The 21006-nt window shown below is 41.1% G+C and overlaps 1 protein-coding gene across 3 annotated transcripts in view; it reads right to left on the bottom strand.

Annotated features, from left to right (window-relative positions):
- QTRT2 (queuine tRNA-ribosyltransferase accessory subunit 2) overlaps positions 1-21006 on the bottom strand; it is a 40019-nt gene that overhangs the window by 11336 nt on the left and 7677 nt on the right. For 2 of the 3 annotated variants that reach the window (XM_060010660.1, XM_060010661.1), the window contains 6 exons: positions 19285-19361; positions 17115-17327; positions 12914-13113; positions 10622-10773; positions 8800-8917; positions 4652-7133 (listed from right to left, as the gene is read on the bottom strand). In XM_060010660.1, the coding sequence (XP_059866643.1) occupies positions 6902-7133; positions 8800-8917; positions 10622-10773; positions 12914-13113; positions 17115-17327; positions 19285-19361 (992 nt within the window). In that variant the 3' untranslated portion in view covers positions 4652-6901. Of the gene's footprint in view, positions 1-4651; positions 7134-8799; positions 8918-10621; positions 10774-12913; positions 13114-17114; positions 17328-19284; positions 19362-21006 lie in introns of those variants that run through there. The other variant, XM_060010662.1, reaches the window with a different exon arrangement.

The raw sequence follows: 21006 nt of genomic DNA, 5'->3' as shown, positions 1-21006 counted from the left end.
GGAGAGGTGATCGCACAAGGAACTTTGTTTGGCCTAGGCTTCCACCTACCTCTGGCCTTTGTTCCTGAAGGAGAGCAGATGCTCTCAATTTAGGGAGTTCAAGGAGTGAAACTGGGAAACACTGGGCTTCAGACATTGTTTGTTTTTGCGGGGGGAAGAGGGGAGGGAAGTCCATGGCAACTGGATAGCACCAGATTGTGACAGGCCTAGACATTCATGCAGCCAGCTTAGTGCTGATCTATATGGCATTGGACGGCCATGGAAGGTTTTTAGTCAGGGAGTGTCCCAGGTGAAGGTAACGTTTATGACAGCTTAGCCTAGTAGCAGTGAATGGTAAAACTCAAAGAGAAAGAGAGGAGTGGGATCAGACAAGAAGGGGATGAGGGCAGGACAGGTGGTAATCTTCCTTGAATCATGACTTAATTGCATCCTCTGAACCAGTCAGCAAGCCTTGTTGCTCTCTCTCTTAAAATATCTTATCCCCATCCCTTTTATGAATTATACCATTCATCCAAGGAGTAAGTTTCCCAGCTGGATTGACTAGAAGATAGGTGCCATTGACAGAGGCAAGGAAGTTGAAGTGGAGAACTAGTTTGATTGAAGGAACATAGACAATACATCTAGATTCTGACATGTTGGAAATGTGGTAATAGCTGAACGTTCAAGTCGAAAAGTGAAGTTGAACTGACTGTTTTCACATGACTGGAAGCGACTTTTCTACTCAGACAACATGAAATTGGAGTCTAACCAAAATCAGATACAGGGTAAAAAAAGAAAAAATTGAACATGCTCTGTCATTCTCTTCTCTTTTGATGTGTAATTACTATGTGGGGGACTGAATATATTTACATAGTTTGTATTTTCTTCAGCTGGCATCATGGGGAATGATACAAAGAAGTGTCATGAAAATGTTCTATAAGTTTGTTAAACGAAAATAACAATAAATGAGTAGGGAATGGAAAATGCTGGAAAAAGTGGGTAAATATTTTAGCTTTGGGGAGGTGTGATTTGAAAAACTCTTATATCCATTATGTAATTGAATTCTACAAAAGGATTTATGACCAACATAAATGATCCTGGGATGGTTCTGAGTAGTACTTTAACCATTGGAAGGAAATCAGATCCTCCGAGGGGAGACCATCTTCCCATTCCATCCATAAAAATTAGAGGAAAACTTCACCAGACCACTGGGCTTGTAACGTTCAGTCCTGAGGGCTAATCTTACCTAATTTCTTCATGAAGGAAGCATCCCGAAGATGCTTGCCCCGTTTCTCAGTTTTGGAGATTCCCTCCCCCCCTCACCTTTTGGCTTCTCTTCCCTTACTTTTATCTCCTCTCTCATATGCCTTATTGATAGCAACGATAAGAGTAGTTATGAAATGGTTAAGAAACTTTTATTTGAAGCAGAGATGATTATGTTGTTTCGGGAGGGAAGGGAAAATGGACTAAATAAAAGGAAGTGACTCTGGGCTGTTAAGAAAGAAGACCATTAACAGCCACATCCTGATTTTGTTCCTAAGTCATCAGAAAGAGGCAGGGAACAAGGGGATAATAAGAGAAAATGTATTTCTCAGACAAAGGAGCAGACAGCAGGGGACAGCAGTTTAGAGAAAGAGGCGAACATTGCAGAGGGAGAGTGTGCAGAGTGGGATGCCCTAATCCCTCTGAATCACACTGGCAGGGGCACAGGTGTTTGAAGTCCTTGGCAACTTCAGCCTGGTCTCAAAGTGGATTGTGAGGAATAAGAACAAAAGAAAAGTTCACTCTGAGTTCCTCTTGTCAGAGCAGGAGAAATTGCTTTGAGGCCAGCACTAGAAGATGCTAATGGTAGAAAGCCGAGTCAAAGAAGAGAATAAAAGTGTGTCAGGTCACTGGGAGCTTGCCTAGCGTAAAGTGAGATAAAGCCACACTAACGAGACATTCAGCCTAGGTCCCACCACGTGTTGCTGTGCCAGTCACTTCTAACCAGCGCTCAGCTGGCGAAAATCTGAAGATAATGCCTCAACTGTTCTGAAAATATTCGTTCCCTCGACAAACAGTAATTGAGCTGTGTCGCCAGGACTATTGCTGTTAATGCTGGAAGGTGTGATAGGAGACCTTATGTCCTTGTACCAACTGGTTTTGTGAGTCAGAAAGGATCCTTGGAAAGCGGGTACTGGGAAATCACTGCTGACCCTGGAAGGGCACAGCCCAGCAGGAAATAGGGTAGGACGGGGGAGAGCCAAAATGGTAACTGGAAAGAAATATGCTTCTGTCTTAAACTCCTTAAGAGGAAAGACACCGTCACTGCTACTCTTTCTTCTCCAGGCCTGACATTTCTCAACCATAAAATAGGTTGAACGAGGTGATCCATACCTACCCTTTGGGCAGGTTTGGAATGGCTCTGGGAGTTATCTGGGGATTGTGCCAGGGAGTTGGGACAACACGGGGATCTCTTTAAAAAAAAAATACAATTACTTTATTGATTTCTTAGAAACAAATACTGCCAACTAGCATTAGTTCCACTCATACATCACTAAAAACAAAAGGATATTTCCTTGGTATTTCCAAGTGATGCATTACACAATAAACAAAAAAAGAAATTAAAATGCATCCTGATGAATTACGTAAACTGGTAATTTTTTAATAAAAGCGTAACTAATAATTTGGTTCCTAACATGGGGATCTCTTAATGGGGAAATCTGTAATCAGCTGCAGGAAGTAGAAACTCTAGGTGCTTTTTCTATATATTTTTATGCATCACTGAGAAACTTTTAAATGTTAAAGATGCCAGTCTTCCCTCCAGATTCTAACCCAAAGGCTGCAAACTAGGCACACCTAGGTTTCGTCTGGCTAGCAGAATATTTTTAAAAAATTGATCCAGCATTTAAAAATTGTGAGTTTTCACGTGAAAATCCAGATTTTTTGGCTTCTCTGAAACACTGGAAGATCTGACAGCACTGGACCCACAGCAGCAGTTAGCAAGAGGTGGGTAGCAGCTGTCCTGTTTAGATGGGCGTCTGCTCTCTAGTTTGACCATCCCCACCACTCACATTAGGGTGACCATATAACTTGTCCAAACAGGGCACTTTTGAGAGTAAAAGGGGGCGCTGTTAGTAATGACGCCTGGACCACAGACATAAACCAGGACTGTTGTGAACAACGAGGATGTATGTTTACCCTACTTCACACTGCCTACACTGGGCTTGCTTTTCTGGTTTGGCCAACTGTTATTTGGGTTATATGGTCATAAGTCAGGGACGCCCATGAGGAAGAAGAGAGAGAAAAGATGTAAAATGAGGAAGAGACTTGACGGTTGAAAAAAATAAAAGAAATGAAAAAGAATATTAGGATGAACGCCAATTACACCAAACCTTCAGGTAAAGGCAGAGCCTTGCTGGTGGCTGGCTCGGCATGTAAGTTTGACCTTCCTGGCTCCCTGCCCCCCACAGCACTGTCAGTTTTAATAAGCTGTAATCCCATCGCTACCAGCGAGACTAATCAAACTGCAGAGAGCAGCCTGTTCCTAATTAGGAAGGCACAGGATAATCATTTAACTCTGTGGTTTCTCAGTAAGCTCCAAGCTGCCTCAACAGGAAAAAACATCCTGGAGAAGATGGTTGCTTACACACTCTAATCTTGACCTTTTGATGGTCTTTGTTTGAAATTTTTATTAAAATGCTTTAATTACACAAGTATTTAGTTTGAAAAATGTTTTAAAAGAATCTTTTCCCTTTATTCCCAGAGAATAATAAAATATCCTTCCCCCGAGGCATATAGGAAACCTCAGACTCCTATCGACTCCCCACTTTAATTGATCACGGACAGAAACCCTCTCGAAACCATTCAAGGAGTGATTACAGTCCCCAAACTGGGGTCAGGAAGGATTGGGGGACGTGGAATGGCAACTCACGTTGAGCACCTACAGACCCACAGGTGCCAACACGGTACCATGGGCCACACAGGCCAGGGCCAGCTAGTCTCCAGTGCAGGACTGGAAACCAGGACTGAGCTGCGGCAAAGGTCCAGAAGCACCCCGCACCTCGGGGCCAGAAGACCCACCTCTTCAGTCCTCACTTCTCGTAGCCCCTTCAACTCAGGGGTAAGCCACCAGGAAGAAGCTACTGCAACGGTTAACTGTTGAGTTTTAGTCAGATGGCGCCACGTCTAACCTGGGAGCTGACTAGTGGTAGGTCCTTAGGCAAACTACTCAACCTTCCAGAAATTCCTGGTAGGCCCTCCGGCAGGCTACTCAACCTTCCAGAAACTCAGGCTAGGAATAATAGTATCAACACCTCACAGCCATGCTCTAAGAGTCAATGAGATATGTGTGGAAAGCAGTTACTAAGGTGCCTGGCACAGTAAAAGTACTCCATAGATTGTGCCTATTATTATTATTTTATTATGTGCTAGCATAGCCTTAAGGCCCTTGATTATATAATGTAAAAAGACAGGTGCATCCCTGAATCTCTTTCTTGGGATTCTGCATTTAGCGTGAGTGCACTTAAAACCATGACTACAGATGGAATAGTAGAGAACATTTCTGGTACCATGGAAATTTAACGGAGAACATTTCTGGTACCGTGGAAATTTAACGCTTTGTTTAATAGACTCATTATTATTTACAGGAAACCAGACTAGTATATTTTTTTAATTAAAAATGTTTATTGGCTATTGACCTTAATAGATTTACATTAAAGGAAAGGAACATTTTTTTCAAATGTGCTAATAAGAAAAAGACCTAGAAAAATGGACAAAGTTGGACAGAATTTTCGGTTTTGAACACAAATAAAACTCATAAATTTTATATGGATTCTGGGATATTTATTAATACTCCTCCAACAATGGGTTTGGCATTGAACAGGAGTTATAAACATATGAACAACTCCAACCCAATATATTTCAAAACAAGCAGATTCTTTTTTTAAAAAATAAATTTATTTATTTTATTTATTTATTTTTGGCCGCACTGGGTCTTCGTTGCTGCGCTCAGGCTTTCTCTAGTTGCGTTGAGTGGGGGCTGCTCTTCGTTGAGGTGCACAGGCTTCTCACTGCGATGGCTTCTCTTGTTGCGGAGCACAGGCTCTCGGTGCGCGGGCTTCAGTAGTTGCAGCACGCAGGCTCAGTAGTTGTGGCACATGTGCTTAGTTGCTCTGTGGCGTGTGGGATCTTCCCGGACCAGGGCTCGAACCCGTGTCCCCTGCCCTGGCAGGCGGATTTTTAACCACTGCGCCACCAGGGAAGCCCAAAACAAGCAGATTCTTGAGAAGAGAAACTCTGTCTTTCATAAGTATCCTTGCCATTAATTGGAGGAGAGGTTGTAAGAATATCCATGAATTCTGGAATTCATGAGCTTTGGAATTCATGGACGTTCTTAAACCACAATAAAAGAAAACAGTACAGATGGGCACCCTACATATAAAAATACAGTAACCACATAATAATTAAAAACAAAGTTCAGTAATGCCCCCTAAAATGAACAAATAGAAAAATGTAGCACAAGAATGTAAAACAAATATATTTTATCCCCCTACAAACAAAACAAAGGCATCTTTTTGGTTCTGCTGTTTCTATAAAAACTATGTGTGAAACGTGCATGTATGTGTATTCTTATAGAAAACTTGACAAATATAGAAAAGCACAAAGAAAATAAAAATCACCTGTCACACCATCAACATGAATGTCATTCCTTTGACAAGAGCAGAAAAAATTCAGAGAATCAGAGGTGATCAGCGAAGGTCTTCCCAGCCTCAGGACCTGCTGATGCCAATTTACCAACCACTTTAAAATCCACAGGCTAAACCTTTCTAGGCTCTCAAATATCTCTACTGTTGCCTGACTCCTGGCATCACTGCATTTTTCATCAGGCCAATAGTGATCAATAAACAAGGATACACATAAAGCTATGGTTCCAATCTAAAACTTCTTGTTCCCCAAATATTAGAGCTAAATGGAATCTTAGAAATTAGTTTAGTACTATTCACTTTGCCTGTCCCCATTTATTCAGGAGGAAACAGGCATGGAGAGGTTAAGTGATTTGCCCAAGTGTCATAGTTGAGTAGAACTGAAACCCAATCCTCTAACTGGCAGGCCAGGGCTCTGTCCAAGTGAACACACGGTGACTGAATCTCCCCAGGTGATGTAGCTCCAGTTATTATGTGGTTCGACTCTTAATGACCCTACAAGGCAGAACACAGTGGATCTGCACGACCAGATGAAAGCAGCTAGGCAAACTTTCAGCTCCTAATAGGCAACTGCGCTGACTCTAGTGAGACAAGTCACAGAAAGACCATATGGTCAAACGAAGAGTGTGCCCTGGGCCAACTGGTCATTGGAGCAATGTGTGAGCTCCACATTCCGTGGAGATGTGAGCCTGGTTAAATCACAAGGTTGATTGCACTGCCAGGGCAGCTTGGAAGGCACAAGTGTCGAAAAGAGACCCCTGAGAATATAAGGATTAAAATGAAGAAAACTCTTGAATCAGACAAATTCCTTCTTGGTCAACAGGCATGTGTCCACAGAGGTCATGCTACTCATGACCAATCAACTCCCTTCAAGCTCCAATCCAACTCAGTGAACCCTCAGATTCTCATCATCCCCACTTCAAGGCTGTCCCTTCACATCTAAAGCTTTTATCTTTGACTAAACGAACCTCTGTTGACTAAAAGAGTTAGCGCAGAAATATTCAAGGTCAGGTTTCAATTCTTTCTGATCCATCTAGGTCATTCTAGGTCATTTCAGTCGTAAGAAGAAGTCCCTTCAGCCTCAGGCGGGCCGAGTACAGTACAGATGTTCCTTATCTGAGTAGACTTCATTCTCAAATATAAGTGATTAAAGTGAAGATCGCTTCCTGCTGTCTTCCTCCCACATCACAACCGTGGTGCAGGCTCAACGTGAAGAGTGAGGTTATGCGTACCAGGTCTCAAGATGCTTGCCTGTGGATGAGCTCTTTCAACTGGGCCAGTTGGTCACTTTTTAGTGCTTCCCGGATGGCCTGGAAAAATCCAAAGTAGTGTTCAAAGTTGTGCATCATGAGCAGGACGCCAGCCAACAGCTCGTTGGTCACCAGCAGATGGTGGATGTACGCACGAGTGTGATTCTTACAGCAGTAACAGGGACACCCTCTCACAAGTGGATCAAAGTCCTCCTGGTACCTGAGAAAGGAAGTTACAACGATATTCCGGAAAGTGAGGAAAACAAGACCTCGACAACCTAGACTAACCTACTCTGCTGGCACGTAACCAATAGTTAGTAACACAACTGGCAAATGTAGTGCCAGGCACCTGCTTAAGAAGGCAATGTGGTCAAAAGTTAACAGAGAGTACAATGGGCCGGGAGACTCAGGAGTCTTCCTCAGATGGATACAACCTCCTAGACTGAGGCTCACCAAGGAGCAGCAGAAGAGTCACGTGCTCGCTCCCCCCTGCTGAGCAGGGTTAGTCACACTGTAAAGGCACACAAAAATATCAGGAGACACTGTTCTGATGAATGACACTTTTCTCCCACTCGCCACCAGGGCTAATATTAGAAGAGATGATATGACCTTTTACTTGCATAGCTTTTTGCAGTTTACAAAAAACTTTTATATATACTGTCTCATTTAATCTCTGCAACCACCCATGGAGATAGGCATTTTTCCTGTCACTTTACCAGTGAAGACTGCCAAGGGGTTTAAGAGGGAGGGCTATGGAGCTACAATGCCTGGGGTTGGTTCCTGGCTCACAACTCACTTGGGAAAGTCACTTAACCTCCCCCTGTGTCTTTGTTTTCTCATCTGAAATGTAATAAGGTAGAAACAGTGCCTACCTAATAAGAGTTGTTACAAGAATTAAATAAGTTAATATAGTAAAGGACACTGCTAGGTACATGCTAAGCACTATATACGTGCTACTTTCTATCAGCTACTAAAAAGAAGTTAAATGACTTGACCAAGGTCACACAGTCACAAGCAAGGCTACTATCTGAACGCCAAATCTCCAAAACTTCTAGTGCTGATGATAAAAATATCGCAGTTTCCAATTATATCTATAATGTAAAGTGAATTTTAGTAGTAACCATTTATATTACCCTAGGTTTTTAAAAATGGAAATGAATCTCCTTGGCTATTTTTCAAGAAGTCAAATGTGATAAACGTCACCATTACAGACCTATAATCAAGAAATCACTATAGAAATAAGAACTAGGAATTTCATATTCTTTCGTAAATTTTCAAGTCTGTCCTGTTACTAGATAGACATAAATAAGTCTGAGTCCCTAAAATGTCCCTTTACGTAAGACCAAAAACACCCCAGCATTAAAGTGAGTATACCAAGTTCACAGAAAAACCGCTCACTGGTTCACTGATTATTTCCACTTTTGGCCAAATACAAAGTTATTAGATATCTTAGTTCAGTCTTTATAGAGGCAAATATTTTATTTAAGATTTATAATCTGTATATAACCAAGATGGCTTAAATTCCTTAAAATTTAAAAATTTTGTTGTAATATTTTATCTTGAAATCCTTATTTTACACTGTTATTATTTAAAGTAATCATAAGGAGTAAAGAACACCAAACAATGGATCTGGTCTAATTTTTCTGACAGCTCTTCTAAAACAACAGTTATCTAGCCTCAGTTTTCTGACAAGACAAAGTACACAAATTCATCTGCAGAAGAAAAGAGTACTGCTGGCACTGAATTTGAGAAGGCCCAAACAATATCCAACTATAAATATTTTTTGAAGTCATGAACTGAAAAGGGAACAGTTATATAAACTTTCAAAACAGACTGAAATTAAAAAGTCAGAAATCAAAATCCATACTTAAAAAAAAATTCCTTACTTTTTTTCCTTCAGATTAATTTCAAATGATGTCATTTCTCGGTTGCAGCTAGTTGTTTTACTCTTCTTTGTTTGATCCACATATTTTCCTTCTTCCTGTGTCCCATTTTGTTGCAATACTAAAGGACAAACCAACAAAAAGTCTTGAATGAAGATCAGATAAAGAGTGGCCATTGGGAGAATTTTATTTTACTTACTATTTCATGCCCTTTGACCCTGTAATTCCACTCCTCAGAACTTATCGGAAGGAAACAGCACAAGAAAAACAAAGCAATATGTAACAAGATGATCAATGACCTATTATCTATAGTACCAAAACTTGGAGATTCAACTATGTCTAAGTGAATAGTAGTTACAAGTATATATCTTATAATTAAATGGGGACTTGAGTTGTTCCCTTGAACTCTTTGCTTTAAGAAAGAACATTCCTGGAATTGCAAGAGAAACACCAGGAATACTTATCTACTTGCCTCTCTTCAGAGCAGCTGGCTCTTTGCATAGTAACTAGTGTTACTAGGGGGAATTGCTGCCTACATTATGCAACTTATTCCTTTGGAATTTTCACTTTGTAATTGGCAAAAAGCCTCAATTTACTATACACACACACACGCACACAAATGTGATTCATAATACTTGCATAAAAATGTTCAAACTCATTTTTCCCAATCATAAAGAAATTTGGCTTTCTCTGGCCCAAAAGGAACGTGTTTGTTACAGAGAATTCAGTATCAGGGTCTTTGTAGAGTTTTGCGTATTCACAGTACAGAATGACTATCAGTCACCTATGTCCTGGCAGAGATAATTTCACTTGTAAATGAAGTCATGAACATGTATAAAGTGTTTATGGTGTGCCTATCCAAATACATTACATTCTAGTCTGTCTAAAAGACAGTAAAATTGACCTCCTCTACATATGAATTTGATCAACTTGATTGATTTTGTTTCTAGAACTAATTCCATTTAGATTAACGCTTCAGTTGCTTTATAGGAGTGTAACATATTCTGAATGAAATTTTCATCACTTGTGGGGAATAAAATGAACCCTTAAAGAAGTCTCTGGCCCTACTCAAATTTAAGGTTGGCGGTGATAGAGCAAGAGTTCAACGGAGAGCAGGAGGAGAGAAAGGAAAGCACACTCTGAAGGCCAGACGGAAGGCCAGGCACACAACATTCTCCTGAAACACTGTGGAGACACTTCAAGGGACCCCCAACCCAAAGTCTGTATCCTGGTTCCTTTTCTACTGCCAGTTAAATGTTAGAATCTGAAACTGCTTTTCTTGACCTCTGAATAACTAAACACTAAAAGAAAATGGCAGTGCTTCAAAGCACCATTAGCAGAGGAAAACAGCTTTCACATCTCAGTATGTATAAAAAACCAAAAAAGCAAAAGTAACACTAGGATCAGAGGGGATGAGACTCCCTGTGTATTAATAGCATGGGGTTTGCAAAAAGCAGACAAGAACTCTTTTGTGAAAAAACAAATTAACTTTTACCAAGCAGTTCAAAGGTTTTCTTTTCTTAGATTTTCATCACTATTCACTCTGAATATTCTTTTTTCAGGTTGTTAATAGAAGAGGTTTTGTTTTTCTTGGTTCTGCTCACTACAAAATCACTTCCTAATATTGATGAGCTATGTGTATAGTATTAAGTGCCTGGTTTTGTGTGCCAACATGCCGGGCGTACAGATAAGAAACAAAGACATAGTTTTATAAAAGGCTGGCTTTATAGTATGCACATATTTCTGGCTTGTAACTCAAGGCAAAAATTGATAGGAAATAGAGAGAATTTAAGGGTAACAGAGAGATTAACTTCAAAAGACCTACATGTCTCTTCAGGAATCGGCTGGTAATCAAAGCTGAAAGTGAGGGCACATCCCCGCTCTGTTGCTAGATAAGGGAAAAAACTCTCAAATAAGTCCACTCCTCTTTCAATACACTCGAGCACCTCATCTGGCTGGCTAACACCGCAGATGAGCCTGTGAAAATAATATGAACAGTGACATAAGAACAATGCCAGGAATGAAATCAGAGAGTCTTTCCAGAGGGCATTAACAGTAATAATAACAAAAATCATGGTTAGTGTGGCAGGCAGCAGATAAGGAGGTGTATGGAAAGAACATAGAGCTTTGGAGGCAGAGAGACCTGGACCAGAATCCCTACTTGCTGTGTTACTTTGGGAAGGTTTCTTAACCTTTCTGAGTTTTAGTTTTCTCATTTTAAAAACAACAGCAAGAATACATACCTCATAGACTGGTTGTAAGGATTAATGAGATATTCGCAAAAGCACAAAGTGTAGTTTCTGCCCCAAAGAGAAGCTTAACAAAGGTTAGTTTTCCTTCCCTTCTCATCCCTTCTGAAATAACCTCCGTAGTCTCAGACTGAACTTTGTAGTCTTCCTATCCACTACATAAGATTTTTTTAGTGCAAAGCTGTGTGCTTTATTTCCCCTTCAAATACTCTTCCATGTTTTAACTGTATTTTGCTTATAATTCTTTTTCATAATTGCTTCAAGAAAGACATTTTTATCTACTGTATTCTTCATAGGTTCATTTACGAAGCAATTCTTGCTCTCGGAATTTCAACTCTGCCCACAGGCTCTAAGGATCTAGTCAGTTTTCTTTATGCTTCTTTATATCTTCTCCATTAATAAAATGTCTGCATGGTAGAATGAGATGGTATTTCCAGAGGCAATGGGTAATGAATTCTGAGAGTGTTACTAACATTCAACCAGGTTTTGCCACTAAAACGAGATGGGAAATGCACTAGACTAGGGCTGGCTGGCTGGCTGCTATTTTTTATGTTTGTTTTTCTACTCATAGGTCCCTTTTACACACTGGCAGAGAAAAGCTTATAGACTCCCTGATTTCTAAAAGAAGTCCAAAAAAAGGCTTATGTAATATTAAACAACTAGAACCCTTAAATATATGCTGGTTTTTCTGACTACAGTTTCCTTCAAGTAATGTCATGTTTTAGAACTCCTCTCCAACTGAAGCTGGCATTTCTACACACTTATAGAAAGAAAAACAATCCCAGCTTTCAAATCCAGTAACAGACATCTGTGAGCACTTAACTCAAAAGGAGTCCAGAAAATGACTAGAAATACTAGTGCTGAATTATCATCTGCACCAGAATGAAATAAGCACAGGAGGGAAAGCAATGAACACACAGAGCTAGGATAAAACTGGGGCGGGCGGGGCGGGGGGAGGGGGGAATGCTGGCTGGGGTGATGGCAATATCTTGCTCTGGCTGGTGTTTACATAAGCATATATACGAATAAAAATTCATCAGGGTATACATAAGATTCATATACTTAACTGCAAGCTATACCTGGATTTTTTAAAAAGTAGTAAAATTACATACACATATCCAGCAGCCCAAGGGGTGTAAAGCAGCACCCCATAATCAAACCTCTTAATGTATCTGTAGGAAAAAAGCATGAATATTCATATCAACTGGGATAAAAGACTACAGTTTTTAAAAAAGAAAAAATTTGAATAGTCTAATAAGACATTGGCTATACTCAGAAACTTGGGGATTTTGAGCTCTGAATCTTGCAGATCACTCTTCTCTCCAGCACATAATGAATCCTGTGACTGATGGAAAGAACCAACCCCACTAGGGTTGCCAGTGCCCTTGATTTCAAAAAATAATACCACTCACTACCTGCCTCAAATCTAAGAACTTCTTAAAGGACCTTATTGACAGAACCCATCTTCATTCCACTAGGCATCCCAGGTCTGTCCTCAACTTTACTTGCTTAAGGCCAGAGTTCCACATGACTTTCTATCTGTCCCCAGGCACCAGGTTATAGTGAATAAAGAACAATATTTACAATTGGCACAAGGATGACGGGAACCAGTATAACACTTGCCCTCACTTATAATGAGGATCAAATTAATTCACATGGCAGTGTCCTCTGGTCTACATTCTGAAATCAAAGCCAAGACAGCCTTGATGGAAACTTCCTCCACAGTCTGCCTCAGCAGACTCAGCCCAGAAAGAACGTAATCAAAACATCAAAAGACACACCCACGTACAGACTGCATACCACACATTCGGCAGCACCCCTGCTCTGCAGCCCACCAGGCTCGACCTGCACCCTAACTGAACACTAGCCTCGGTTTGTGCTCCGGTAGCTCCGCAGTGACTGATGACAGCAAGTGCAGTCTAGTCTCCAGGGTTGTTGGAGTCCCTTGAAAGCCATCCAGAAGGAAGCCACCTACAGGCCGCTTGGCTGTCTCTCGTGCTGACCTCAGCCTCTCCTCCATCACATCTCCACCTTCAATCACTCCAATGATCATACTTTTCTGGAGGACCTAAGGTAAGAAAGGATTGAACGCTTTTAACTGTTTCCAGTAGTGGAGACCTTTGTTTAAATGAGCCTTACCGCCTTCCTAAGAACCCTTAGGGCTCCAAAGAACACAATTTGAAAGCCACTCAAAAAGGGAAGAAAAGACCGAAGAGAAGCTGAGGCAATCAACATAGTTAATCAGGCTTTAGCGTAGATTAAATTAAGCACACACCAAGCAGGTATAAGAGGAAAAGAACAAAAGCAACAGTTTTAATTTCTATAAATGGCTATCTTGGTCTACCTTAGGTTACTTCTAAATCTCTTAGTAGTAACTTTAGGAACTGCAAAACTGTTTGGATGGAACAACTGACTGTCCATTTGGAAAAAGATAAAACAAAAATTACTACTGTACACCATCCTCAAAAATAAATTCCAGGGCTTCCCTGGTGGCGCAGTGGTTGAGAGTTCACCTGCCGATGCAGGGGACACGGGTTCGTGACCCGGTCTGGGAAGATCCCACATGCCGCGGGGCGGCTGGGCCCGTGAGCCATGGCCGCTGAGCCTGCATGTCCAGAGCCTGTGCTCCGCAACGGGAGAGGCCACAACAGTGAGAGGCCCGCATACCGCAAAAAAATAAATAAATTCCAGACGGCCCTAAGATCTAAACATAAAAAATACAGTTATACAAGTATTAGAAGAATAGGTTGAATATTTTTATAGTCTTGAGATAAGGAAGGCCTTTCAAAGCAAGCTAAAGCTTACAGGAAAGGGCAGACATATTTGAGTACAAAAACAATAAAAATTCCCTAGTGAAATATACTATCAACAAAGACAAAGGGGAACTTATTCTTTGGAGGAACACATAAATGTCTACACCATAGGTAAAGCTCCGACAAATCCTCTAAGGAAATGACAACCCCATAGAAATCTAGGCAAATATGTGACTATGAACTTCGGAAAAACAAATGTGAATGCCCCGTACATATCTGGAGAGCTTACTAAACCTCACAAGTAAGGAAATGAAAACTGGAAATAATTCGATACCATTTTTGCCCATCACACCGACAAAAAAGTTAAAAGACAGAGAGCAACATAGCAGAGGTAAAAGTGTTAGAGAAATGGCACTTACATACCCTGATAACTAGAGAGAATAAAAATTAGTTCAGCCTCTTGGAAGGGCAAGTAGATAACACTTACCAAAACGTCAATGCTTTTATCTTTATATATCCTAAAATTCCACTTCTAAGAATATCTCCTACAAATATATTCATTCATATGCACCAAGGTTTATTTGTGAAAGATGTTTAGAATAATGAAAAACTGGAAACATGCTAAACATCCATCAGTAGAATAAAGGCTTGGGCTTCCCTGGTGGCGCAGTGGTTGAGAGTCCGCCTGCCGATGCAGGGGACACGGGTTCGTGCCCCGGTCGGGGAAGATCCCACATGCTGCGGAGTGGCTGGGCCCGTGAGCCATGGCCGCTGAGCCTGCGCGTCCAGAGCCTGTGCTCCCCAACGGGAGAGGCCACAACAGTGAGAGGCCCGCGTACCACAAAAAAAAAAAAAAAAAAAAAAAATAGAGTAAAGGCTTAAGTAAAGTATCAATATAATATGTTCATAGTAGGCTTCCTATACAGCTGTTTTAAAAAGAAAGCAGAATATATATTAACATATACATTGACAGGAAAAGAGTTTCAAGATATTGTTAAACAAAAACAAGCAAATTTTTGAATAGATGATCATATTCATGTAATAAAAACCACATATAGGCATGCACATATGTAATAGTTATGTGTATGGAACTGTAAAAAAATAAGGTTTGCAAGGAAAAACACCAATCAACAGTGGCTCTCTGGTAGAAGAGAGGGATGGGGAGGGAGCCTGGAAGGCTATAAAGAGGGAATTTTGCTTTTTGGTTTAAGTAGGAGGAATACAATCAGTCTACTCCTCCAGAAAGAACACTTCATCTGCTGCGCGGAGAATGAATGAGGGGAGGATAGGATGGGGTAGGAGACGACTTTAATCATCCAGGGAAAGACGAAGAAGATCTGGACCAAGGCAGTGGCGGGGTGGGGGGTGGGGGTGAAGAGGAGAAAGAGGATGTGAAACCTCATCAGGAGGTACAATCAACTCAACCTGACCGATTAGTTGCCTGGGGAGAGGATGAAGACAAAAATCTAGGAGGACTCCTGGCTCCAATTTCAGAAGTCCAGGGAGATGACGAGAGGAGCAAAGACAGGGAATCCTAAGGAAACAGTGGAGGGTGAGGCAAGATGATTATTCTCTTTCATGCATTCTGGGTTTGAGGTATCAGCCACTGAACATACGGACCGAAAGTCAGGGATATGTATATAAAGAGTGACTGCCCAGCCTAGAGAGAACGGTAGGTGCTTGACACAGTGCTGCCACTCCCCACGCCTGCTGCCATGGCAGACAGAGCCAGCCAGCGGGCCGCCCTCACCCCGTTGCACCTGGGAGCAGCTCCAAGCACCTTGAGATGGAACTCATTTGCCATCCCTGGCCTAGGGAATGCATGGAGAAGGAAAGAAAGCCAACAACAGAACCTTGGGGGGCTTCAATATTTAAGGGCATTCGGAGGAAGAGGAGTCAGTGAATCAGAGGGGAAGAAATCACAGGAAGAGGAAAAGATGTATGCCACCATACAAAGGAGACCGTTATACGGCCTGCCCCTTTCCATGACCGGTACAGCCCCATCTGGGAAATTCATTTTCACGGTGTAAGAACTACAACCATATAATTTATTGTCTAAAACGGGACACATTTAAAAGTAAAAGGGGGCATTATCAATAATCATGTCAAGACAATAGCGTGAGCATAAGGGGTACAGAGAGGGACCCCTGCATTTGACCAACGCACAGAAACAACGTGAACTGGTCAGGCTGACTTAACACAGATGAGGGATTTGAGGCTCATCTAATAATCATGCTCCGTCACACGCCCTGTCCTCCCTTTCTCCTCATCCAAACATTACTTATCCTACGAGGATAATTACTGGCTCAAAACAATTGCTAGCAAACAACTGTTGGCAGAGCTAACGATGCAGCCCCACAGCCATGGCCCCACGCTGGACCCTTATTGCCCATACTGAGAGTTCTATCAAGAACGACAAGTAAGCTTCCTCTAATTATTTCATGTATATTAACTTGATTAGCCAAATTATATTTTTTATTGGTAAACTCAAAGTAATGATGTTTTTGAAACCCTGTGCGCTTTTGCTGTAGTGGGGCCCACTTGTTGCTCAGGATTACTCTACATAAATGATCAGACACTGAAAGCTTCTCCTCTGATCATATCTCCTGTTCTCCCACCTCCTCTGCTCTCTCCTAATGAACCCTTCCTTTTCCAGCTTTATTAACTCTGCTATCAAGATCCTTTATTCACTGCTACAGCTTCATCTTCCCCAGCTCATGAGATGATGAGGTTACTGTGCCTTAAGGAGACAAGAAGGGTGGGGAGGGGCACATTCCAGACTTATTTAGGGAACTGGAACCAAGGTGGAGTGAAAAACTGAATATTACTTGGATATTAAAAGGGGTCTTGAAAGACTCAAATCTCTGGGATGAGGAGCTGGGGGCTGCCACAAAGGGAGACAGAGTATTGAGGGAGAGCTGAAGGAAGAGCAGGTGAGAGGAGGGGAGACGCTGAGTTTGGTTATCTGAGTTTGAGGTGCATGTGAGGAATACTCTAGTGACAGAACCTAGCAAAGGCCTGTGGTTATGTAATTCTGAAGCTAAGTAGAGTGATCTCCATTACATACACAAGTTTAGAATTTTCAGCAATTTAAACTGAGGGGAGCTGCCCAGGGAGAACAAATAGTGAGGGGTGAAAAGAGAGCCTAAGACAGAATCCTAAAGAGCAATAAAACAATCAGGAAAAAAAATCAGGTGAGAGTAAGAGACCAAGAAATGAGGAGCAGAGAAGCAGAAGGAGAAGAAAGGGTGGTATCTTGGAACGTAAATGAGCGAGAGTTTCTAAGAGAAAGGAGTGGTGAGTGGCACGGCTTTACCTCTGACTCTTCCTGTAGCTTCAGACAATTATCCAGGAATAGAAGCGATCGGTCAACAGACTTTCTGGCTCTCTTTATGGAAGTGGCTTCATCACAAGTTGCCTCTCCATCTGAAAGGCACTGGAACCAGTCTGGCTGAAGGGCCTGCTGAATTGCCATGAACTTGGAGGCAGTCATTTCCACTCGTCCTCCAACACCCCACACAGACACTGACTGCCACAGGACAAGACGATGAGGGATTCGGAAGAGTAACATGAAAAGAAAAAGAAAATAATAAAATGATCAAAGCAATCCTGAACTCAACTCTTCTTTACAGATGGAGAGATGGTGGCAATTCAATATCCTAGACACGGTGGGTAAAGAGGTTTCCTATACTATATTCCAAATTCTCTAAGGACCTGATAGCTCAGAGGGACTCCAATAAAGTCTTTCAACGGCCACACAAGCCAACTTCTGAGTTAGCACTCAGAATTCTATAATTACTTTTCCAGAAGCCGAGCCTTCCATTTTCCGCCACCCCCTGCTGTTCCTGCATACACCACAGACTTTAATTCTTCTGTCTTTGATCACATTGTTCCTTTTGACTGAAATGGTCTTCCCCTACTTCTCTGCCTGGTAAAATACTATTCAAGACATAAGAGTTCAAATACCATCTACTCTATTGTGTTCCTCAAACGTTACTAGGCATAATCAATTGCTCGCTCTTATAAGCTCTTTCAGCAATTTGTATTTATTTCTTTCACAGAAAAGATAGCCCTGGGGCTTCCCTGGTGGCGTAGTGGTTAAGAATCCACCTGCCAATGCAGGCGACACGGGTTTGATGCTTGGTCCGGGAAGATCCCACATGCCGTGGAACAACTAAGCCCGTGCACCACAACTACTGAGCCTGCGCTCTACAGTCCGCAAGCCACAACTACTGAGCCCATGCGCCACAACTACTGAAGCCTGCATGCCTAGAGCCCGTGCTCTGCAACAAGAGAAGCCACTGCAATGAGAAGCCCATGCACCACAACGAAGAGTAGCCCGCACTCGCTGCAACTAGAGAAAGCCCATGAGCAGCAACGAAGACCCAACACAGCCATAAATAAACAAACAAAGGAAAAAAGAAAGAAAAAGAAAAGATAGCCCTTATCACACCATCGTATATATGTCTGACTAGAGTATCCAAATTCATGGTTGTGCCCCAAGCGCACAGTCTGGGGCCTCATACATTATTAATGTTTAGTAAGTGTTTACTAGATTGAATTAGATACAGAAATATGTGCAAAGGCATAAATCCCATAGTACACAAGAATCTCTATATGTACCTTTGGTTACTCCTTTCCCTACAGCATCTCTCTTCTTAGAAGAGATGGACATAAATGCGAGGCCACATATAATCTTTTTGTTCTGGCACAAGAACACTGTTTAAATGAATCCTTTCTCCCTTATAAATGGAATAGACAACCGAGGTCAAAATATTTTCTTTTGAATTCAAATTACAAAATAAAAAGAAGTGTAAAACAGAAGACAAATTTAAAATAGTTACCTTAGGTAAGATTAATAGATATTGTTGATATCAATAAAGTGGGTGCAAGAAAAGTAACTGTTTGTAAAGTGGCAATATATACTAAAGCTTTGCTAGAATGCTGTCCTCAGGGACAATGCAATGCGGCCATATCTCAGGTTAAAACTTTTAAGGAAGTCCTTTGAATACTGTTTTTCACCAGCTAAAATCTCCAGCTTTTTCAAATTCTGTTCTAAAAAGCAGTATTATACTAAGATTCTACTATATATAGTTATACATGTGATAATACTCGTCAGCAACTTTCCCCACTATTCCTGAGGTTGTTAAAACTTCAAATAAAGCATGGTATCAAAAGACTATTGTTTTCTACCATCATAGCAATTTCTTTTTTTGGCATGTACTTGACCTTTCTCTACTCCCAAATTTTGGGCAACAATGAAAAAGCTGAGGATACAGTCCTTATCTTAACCTTATCCTTGGGCTGCCCCACTCTAACTCCTATGAACCACACCATCCCACTATAGTCGTAGAAATAAAGAGAAGGCATAAAGGGGTCTGGAATGGTTCAGCATCCCAAGCAGTGGGATCCTTGCAGCTGAGAGATCCCATAGGCTGACTTCCTGAGAAAAGTCTTCAGCCTTGGAGGACCTTCTGAGAACATACCTTATTTGTTACATAACCAGCTGGGCAAGGGCTGACTGGATCATGCAGGGAGCAGTACAAGAGTGATTCTGGCATGCCTGTATAAACATAAAAAAAGAACCCTTGAGAGGACTTACATCAACAATTACACTGTGTTGTAACAGAGAGCAGCTTCATAATGTGTACCGCTGGATAAAGCAAGTCTAAAGCACAATAAATTGCTCATACTTTATCTTAGAATTGTAGGAGGCCTGTCAACATGAATGAAAAGATTACTTTGAAACCTACTAATCTAAAAGAAGAATTAAATGTAAAGGTTCATGTCTGAAGACATAGCGAGTTGCTACAAAGGAAAGGTATAACCTGAAGTATGATACAATGAAAGTGTTTAATGATATGTTGACCCTGCTTGATTTGCTTTGAAGAATTTAATATCAAGTATGGTCATTCTAGGCACTATCCAAGCGGAACTAGCTACTGGCAAGATGAAATTATACAGTCAATAGGTAATCTTATTAATAATAAATCCAGCCCACACCATGGGTCCCTAGGGGCAGAATTATAGAAAAGCTGTAGGACATTGCAAATGGATCTCATTTTCAGTAAGTTTCATTTACTCAAGATGCCAGTTTCTTAGGTTCTTTAATCAAAAAGATAGTTGTTTAAAAAAAAAATCCAAAAAAAGTTTACTAAGCCATATGTACTTAAATTTCATATGCTGCATTTTCATAAGAAAAAAAAATAGAATTTTGCTGAAAAAAGACCAAAAATATAAAGCAAACAAAAATCTCTGCAGTTCTCCACCTTATTGTCTACAATTTCAATTATTACAATTATCTCTACAAAGCTTATATTAGCTATTTTCACTTAATTATACGCTTGTATACTTTAAAGCTGGTTATTAAAATGGGTCTCAGATCAAGGAAAACGATATTATATAAATTCCTCTCCTGAAACACAGGCCCTTGTGACAACCAAGTTGTCATGCAGTTTCCCTCAGAAGCAGAGGACTGAACAACCAATGGAAGCAGGATTTTCATTCATTTAAGTGAGTCCTAGATATTGTGAAAAAGCTTCAAGAGAAAATGGTCTAGAGAAGAATTGGTTCTCTGGCTGTCCCTGCTAAGCTTTTCCTATAAATAAATGGACACATAGATCAGCATTCAAAATCCTATTTCTGGAACAGAAGATAATATTAACATATCAGAATATAGCTGAATATAGACTCTTCATCCTCTGCCTTATGTTTTAGGCACAAACATGACAAGCCTGCTTTGGATCTTAGGTGTGTCCCATGCAGTCCTTCACCTCTAGGTCTTTGCTCTTTGCCTGGAGTGTCTGCTCACACCTGTCTACCACCACCACTGCACCCACCTCCTGACCTGGCTAACTCCTACTCTTCCTTGACCCAGCTAAGGTGCCCCGTCATCTTCTTTGTCAAGAATACTTCCTTTATTCTGACCTCCTTCCACATGGACCCAACAGCAGGTTATGTGTTCCTTCCTCTGGGCTCTCATGATACATGTATCTACACCTGATCCTGCAAATGTAGTCACCACACTCTACTAGAATTACCTGTTTATCTTTATCCCAACTAGGCTCTGAGTTTCATGAGGGCAGCAGTTGTTTCCCACTCATCTTTGAATCCCCAGTTCAAAGGCGTTCCTGGTTCTTAGATACTCATTAAATGCTTATTAAATTAATGAATAAATAAATGTATGAATGAAGGATCAAAGAAAAAAC

The sequence above is a fragment of the Delphinus delphis genome, chromosome 4 (assembly GCF_949987515.2).
Source record: "Delphinus delphis chromosome 4, mDelDel1.2, whole genome shotgun sequence".
NCBI lineage: Eukaryota > Metazoa > Chordata > Mammalia > Artiodactyla > Delphinidae > Delphinus > Delphinus delphis.
This window is presented reverse-complemented; position numbering and strand designations above follow the sequence as displayed.